This window comes from Babylonia areolata, chromosome 27 (assembly GCF_041734735.1).
Source record: "Babylonia areolata isolate BAREFJ2019XMU chromosome 27, ASM4173473v1, whole genome shotgun sequence".
NCBI lineage: Eukaryota > Metazoa > Mollusca > Gastropoda > Neogastropoda > Buccinidae > Babylonia > Babylonia areolata.
Genome location: NC_134902.1, coordinates 4439520 through 4446696, shown reverse-complemented (window position 1 = coordinate 4446696; position 7177 = coordinate 4439520). Strand labels below are relative to the sequence as shown.

Here is a 7177-nt window from a genome sequence, read left to right as displayed (position 1 = left end):
TTGTGTGTGTGTGTGCGCGCGCGCGTGTGCGCTTGTGTGTGTGTATGTGTGTGTGTGTGCATGCACGCGCACGCTTTTATGTAGTTGTGATGAGAATATGAGTAACATGTGTGAGAGCATGTATGGGTATGATGGCACGGCTTTGTGCGAGTGTGCATGTGTGCATGGCCATTTCGTAAAGAAATAAAACAAATAAATAAATAAATGAGTATATAATTGATTATGCAAGCAAAATGTTTCCACCTCCTCTTGCTAGAGTTGTGAAATTAAAACCACTTCAAATGGATCAGTAACAACAGCAGGTCTTTATTAATTCCCACCTGTCCCACCTGGCAATGAAAGATGCCGACAGTATAAATACCACCTGCCGTGCACTCTCACCTCAGCATCTCCCTTGCTGTCTGCGGCTGTACCTCGCGCACACCTGACGTCTCGGGCCGGCACACAGGTGAGAATTCTGACTGGTCATTTGTCGCACAGAAGTCAGGTGTCATTCCCGCTCAGACCAGCTTTCATGCAGGTGGTAAAGGAGAGAGTTTCACCTGTTAAACACGAGCAGAAAAGCTTGTATGGGTGGAAGTTTAAATCTGTTGTCTTTGTCGACAGTTATGTGCAGAAAGACGACAGATTCATTTCATTTCAGACAAGATGTTGAAAAGATGGTAAGAGTGTCGTGACGTTCTGTTTGAAGTCATGCCAAGATGTATGGGGACAAGAAGTTCATTTCTCCTCAAGATTAACTTTCATGGATATGGTGCGAAAATAAATGAATTTGAAATTTTGGTGGCATGGGGGAAAAAATTCGCCCCAAAGGTTCATTTCTTTCCACGTAAACCTTCCTATATGTGTTTTAAAAGTAGATGACTCGGTGGCCCGTTTCTCTCCACCTAAACTTCCATTGATGTTTTGAGAAAATAACTGAGAGAGAAGTTCTAGTGGAATGGGAAAAACGAAAACACACCCCAGAGTTTATTTCTCTCCAGATAAACTTCCATGGATGCATTCATAAAATACATGAGTCGAAATTCTGGTGGTTTGAAGGAAAATTAAAAAATCCCGAAGGTTCATTTCTCTCCAGATAAACCTTGACAGATGTGTTTGGATGTGTTCGAGTGTGAGCACGCGCGTGTGTGCGTGTGTGTGTGTGCGCGCGCGTTCTTTCCACATGGCGATCGCTATCTATTTAATGATCTGTTCTGCAAAATGCGCGGAATATATCCTGATGAAATAGCTCTCCTTATTGAGGGCACTTAAAAATATGAACACTCACATGATTGTAGGTACAAACACGTAACACACGTTACAGAGTCTATTTTGACTTCACACACCAAAAGCACTCCCGATCCGACATATTTCATATAAGGACACACATAACAACCCTGCACAACATCGTTACCTTCCGTTGCTGTCCCTTCCGTAAAATAAAACCTCCCCGACTGCCAAGTCACACTTTAATCGAAAGCAAAGCCGACGTGGTTTTCTTCTTCTTCTTCTTTGTCGCAGCAGCCATCTTGAAGTGAGAACTTTCTACTTCCTCTCTAGTCAGCAGCGATGCGCATGCGTGTGTCTGTGTTGGCGACAGCCACACTGGTTGTACGTGTTTGTTTTGTTTTTTTGTTTTTTGTTGTTGTTGTTGTTCTTGTTTTTTGTTTGTTTGTTTGTTGATGTTTTGTTGTTTTATAATTGTGTGTGTGTGTGTGTGTGTGTGTGTGTGTGTGTGTGTGTGTGTGTTTAGTGAAAAAGCGTGAGGTGTCAGTGATGTTAAAGGGTGGTGCCGGTGGCTGTCTGAAAAAACCCTAGCGACAGCCTTTCATAATGTATATATATATTTTTTTTCATTCCAAAATGCCAAGAGCATCACTCCAGTGCGTGACATTTCAGTTTCCTGTTCTTCCTGATGTTGTTAAACAGCCCGGCCGACCGCCAGTGATCATCACCGGGGAAATCAAAGCCAGGGCAAAGCAAAGGCCATCCACAATACCACAAACCAAAAAAAAATAAAACGCTTAAAAATCATGGAAATAAAAATAGGAACGAAGAGAAAGAGAGAGACAGACAGACAGACAGACAGACAAAGAGAGAGAGAGAGAGAGAGAGAGAGAGAGAGAGAGAGAGATCAGGAGCACTCGGACTGCTCCAAACAATCATGCATTATTTGTTGTTCCTTTACCTCACTCAGTACGGCCAGTCCTCTCTTCTTCTCTACACAGACCCCTCGGATGTCCAGTGGGTGTCTGAATGACCCAACCTTTAGCTTCCGTCGTCAGAATTGTGGTATTCTTTGTCAACATTCACCTCTTCAGTATAAGAGCCTTCCGCTTGCAGTATTTTGATGATGGTAATTGGCGTGAAACGCTGTTAACGTCGACTCTTTCGCCGTTCGTATGGAAAGAGTTAAGATATAAATGCATGACAGTGGTGCACTGACGACAATGACCATCTGAACAGCTGTCGGAATGATCAGAGGATCCGCAGTCTGTTTCACCACTAAACAAGGTGTAGCATGGTGTGGTAGTTTGTTGTCCGACTATGACCATCGGAACAGCAGAGGAGGCAACTGCTGGCCCGACTATCTGGGCTGGAATTTGATATTAATGTTGTGAAGAGTGTCTTCCCCAAGTCACATCCCCGCTCTCCAGGCCAAGAGGGTTTTAGGACAGTCGGCGTTGGGATGGTCCCCAAAGGCTACCTAGCCCCCAAGGCTGCAGCGCTAAGATCTAGTGCAGTCTTGCTCCCTAGTTTGAGAGTCACAGTCCTTCACAAAGAAACAGCAACCTCTACATGTATTCCCATGGCAGTGGAGAGACCATTGATCATACAGCTATTGCTTTGCTGTTGGCGCAGCTGTAAGCTTGTGTTCGTCTCTGATACAAGCCTGTAACCGAGTCCAGCTTTGATTCACGCACTGACTAACCGATTCTCTTTTGCAGACTGTAAAGACATATAACCTCTCCCCATCTGCTGACCTCATTGACCCCCACTGACGTCACTGACCATGCGTCTCCTGGCTGCCTCTCTGCTGGTGATGACCGTCCTCACCGCACGGGCACATCACGGACGTATGTCCATGCCCATAATGCCCAGGCCCAGGCCCAGTCCCAGGCCCATGCCTCAGGACATGAGCATGATGCACGACATGAAGCCCACGTACGTGTTTCAAGTGCACTCTGACGCCGGCATGTCTGACGTCATGGATTCCCTCAGTGACGTTACCGTGCACCACAGTTTCAAGGTGGGTGGTGGGAAACATCTGTTTGTTTGTCAATGTTAGCAATTTTTGGTCCATTAAATATCTTTTTAAGATGAGAAGCGCGCGCGCGCGTGCACACACACACACACACACACACACACACACACACACACACACACACACACACACAAGAACATACACGCAAGAAGTAAGTTCCATAAATCAAATGTATACAGAAATATTCAGGTGAGTAAATGTCTGTGTGTTTGCAGGTGATTGGAGAGGACACATACCTCTTTGGCAAGTAAACATTTTCTTATTTGACCGTGGATTCTTTTTGACGATGATTTTGTTTGTTTTTAAAGCAGGGATTGCAGTTGATTTTGCGTATTCCTGTAGAAGTACATTGGGTGTTTTCTTCTTTTCCTGTGTGTGTCATTTTGTGTTTTGCCACTTTCGTGTTTGTCGTTTTTGTTTCCATGTGTTTTCTTGTTCGTGTCCCCACTGTGGGCTGGAAAAGAACAATTCTTTCCTTCTCTTTCTTTTCAATATATATGATACATACACACACACACACACACACACATATATATATACATGTACATATATATATATATATATATATATATACATATATATATATATATGTATACATATATATACATATATGTGTATGTATGTATATATATATACATATATATATGATTTTTATATTATATATATATACATGTATTCATTTTTATATATATATATATATATATATATATATATATATATAATATCTATCTATTTCAACGATTCGAAATTATCATCCTCCATGGTGTGTGCACATGTACACACTCCAGCTTATAATACGTGTATGTAAGTGCGTGTGCGCGCGAGTGGGAGAATGAGAAACAGACAGACGGGCAGACCAACAGACAGACAGACCCAGACACAGAGAGAAAGATGGAGAAAAAAAAAAGACAAGATGAAAAAGAAGAAGACAGATAAGGCATAACATCATAAGCACCGTTGTGCGGTCTTCAACCAGTTCTTACTGTGGCAAGAGAGAGACAGACAGACAGACAGAGAGAGGAGAGAGAGAGAGACAGAGAGACACAGAGAGAGGGGGGGGGGGACAGAGATAGAGACAAAGAGAGACAGAGACTGAGGGAGGGAGAGGAGAGAGATAGACAGACAGACGGACAGATTGGCAAAGACAAAGAGGGAGGTTGTGTGGCGAGGAGAAAAATGCATATGTTATGTGTATATGTTGTTACTTTCGGTTTTTATCAACCTTTTTTGTAACAGTGAGTCCGAAAAGATTTTCGTCTATTATACTCAATGAACCATTTCTTCCTGCTAAAAACTGGGTGTGACCGTGTGTAGATCGTTCATTCTCGACGAATCCTTTCTGACCGCAGTTCACATGTGGCTCTGTGATCCTCAGTGGTTCAGTGTGACTGCCACGACGTGGACGCCATGAGTCGCCTGGCTTTCCCAGAAGGCTCCACAGTGACGCAATATCCGGTGAAGCACCTGAGTGACGTGTTTGACAAGGGGGACGGGGACGGCATGGAGGTGGAAGAGGAGGCGTTGCCCAACATGGTCCTCAGTTTGCACGTCACTGAGTTCCAGCACCGTGGTCAGTTCCTCTGTTTTTGTGTGAATGTCCTGTGTTTGGTGGCCTCAATTTTGAGACTTATTCTTCTTCTTCTTCTTCTTCTTCTACGTTCGTGGGCTGCAACTCCCACGTTCACTCGTATGCACACGAGTGGGCTTTTACGTGTATGACCGTTTTTACCCCGCCATGTAGGCAGCCATACTCCGCTTTCAGGGGTGTGCATGCTGGGTATGTTCTTGTTTCCATAACCCACCGAACGCTGACATGGATTACAGGATCTTTAACGTGCGTATTTGATCTTCTGCTTGCATATACACACGAAGGGGGTTCAGGCACTAGCAGGTCTGCACCTATGTTGACCTGGGAGATCGGAAAAATCTCCACCCTTTACCCACCAGGCGCCGTCACCGTGATTCGAACCCGGGACCCTCAGATTGAAAGTCCAACGCTTTATCCACTCGGCTATTGCGCCCGTCTGAGACTTATTCAATCGACATTTTTTTTTTTTTTTTTTTTTTTTTTTTTTTTTTTTTTTGGTACATAGATAAAATCATATTACCACCAGTAGATGTTGATACCCACTTTTTGGTGATTTTCACCTCTATGCTGGGGCGTAACTGTACTCCATTTTGACACAGATTCAGTCACTTAACTAAGGTGTAGCATTTACTCATCAGGTGATATATTATCCTATGTTAGTATATGATATACCAAAATTCTGGAACCTATTTAAAAAAAAAAAAAAAAAAAAAAACGCGGCAAAAATTTTCGCGAGTTTTTGCAGTGCAGGCATATTGCGAGTAATCCACCTTTGTAATGATGATGATGATAATAATAATAATAATAATAATAATAATAATAATAATTATATATATATATATATATATATGGCATAGTACGACGCGAAATGACCAATCTCCTGAACTCAAACCGAACGTTTTATTTACGTCTGCATTGTTTGCAGAGCAAAAAGCGGAAAGAGCGACTCTCTTATTGCCACAAACTTGTCATCACAGGCGATATTTCGGACCTGGATAGATAGCTGCATGTTAGTTTAGCCGACTGAATATGCATCACAACGGAATACAATAACGTTCAAGACAGAGTCGAAAACCACACACACACACACGCACACACACACACACACACACACACACACACACACACACACATATGGGTTACAACATCTACTAATGGTGATATCGTTTCATCTGTGCACGGAAATCTTCTTATGATAGGTCCCTGAAATTTAGGGATGTAACATACGACTTTATCATGTGCTTCTTTCAAAGCTGTTGCAGTTTCAACCTGACTCATCGTTTTAGTGTTCTTTGTTTTCCTGCAAGTGTGTGTGTGTGTGTGTGTGGTCTTGTGAACTGTGCTCATAGAGGGCATGAACTCACAACTGTCCTTTACTGTGCTAATAGAGGACATGAACTCACAACTGTCCTTTACTGTGCTCATAGAGGGCATGAACTCACAACTGTCCTTTACTGTGCTAATAGAGGACATGAACTCACAACTGTCCTTTACTGTGCTCATAGAGGGCATGAACTCACAACTGTCCTTTACTGTGCTAATAGAGGACATGAACTCACAACTGTCCTTTACTGTGCTCATAGAGGGCATGAACTCACAACTGTCCTTTACTGTGCTCATAGAGGACATGAACTCACAACTGTCCTTTACTGTGCTCATAGAGGACATGAACTCACAACTGTCCTTTACTGTGCTCATAGAGGGCATGAACTAATTACTGTCCTTTTCTGTGCTCATAGAGGACATGAACTAATCACTGTCCTTTTCTGTGTTCATAGAGGGCATGAACTAATTACTGTCCTTTTCTGTGTTCATAGAGGACATGAACTCAATCACTGTCCTTTTCTGTGTTCCCAGATAACATGAACGTAGAGGAATTCAAGATGATGATGGCTGAACTGGGCAGAGACTACAAGGCGATGTACGTCAACGTGAAACCAGTGGCTTACATCACGGAGAGCACCTTCCCTCCCAAGGTGACAGACATTGACACCGGACTGAGTGACAGTATGGCGTCCAGCTGGCTTCAGCTTTCCTGGGCAATGTGCTATCCATCTTTTTTTTCTTTCTTTTTTTTCTTTTTTTTCTTTCTTTTTTCAAAGCAATGGTTGACTGACCACTGGTCCACAGGGTGGTGTGTGTCCATCGAGATCGATGATGACCATCGTTGTCATCCAGCTGGGGGATGGGGGGAGGGTGGTGGTGGGGGGGGGGGATGCTCATGGATCTGTCTGTGAGTGCGCAGATGGCTTATTAGTCCAATCTGCGCACGAAATGTTCGCTGACAGTTGGGGCAGACAAAGACAGGCATATCATTGTCAGGGAGCTTGTTTGCCCGTGAC

General features: G+C 43.4%; 1 protein-coding gene across 1 annotated transcript in view; it reads left to right on the top strand.

Moving 5' to 3' along the window:
* The first annotated feature begins 329 nt into the window (after positions 1–329).
* Positions 330–7177, top strand: part of LOC143301316 (uncharacterized) — an 8804-nt gene continuing 1956 nt past the window's right edge. The window contains exons 1-5 of the mRNA XM_076615522.1: positions 330–448; positions 2931–3232; positions 3463–3490; positions 4623–4817; positions 6693–6811. Of these exons, the coding sequence (XP_076471637.1) occupies positions 2996–3232; positions 3463–3490; positions 4623–4817; positions 6693–6811 (579 nt within the window). The 5' untranslated portion in view covers positions 330–448; positions 2931–2995. The remainder of the gene's footprint in view (positions 449–2930; positions 3233–3462; positions 3491–4622; positions 4818–6692; positions 6812–7177) is intronic.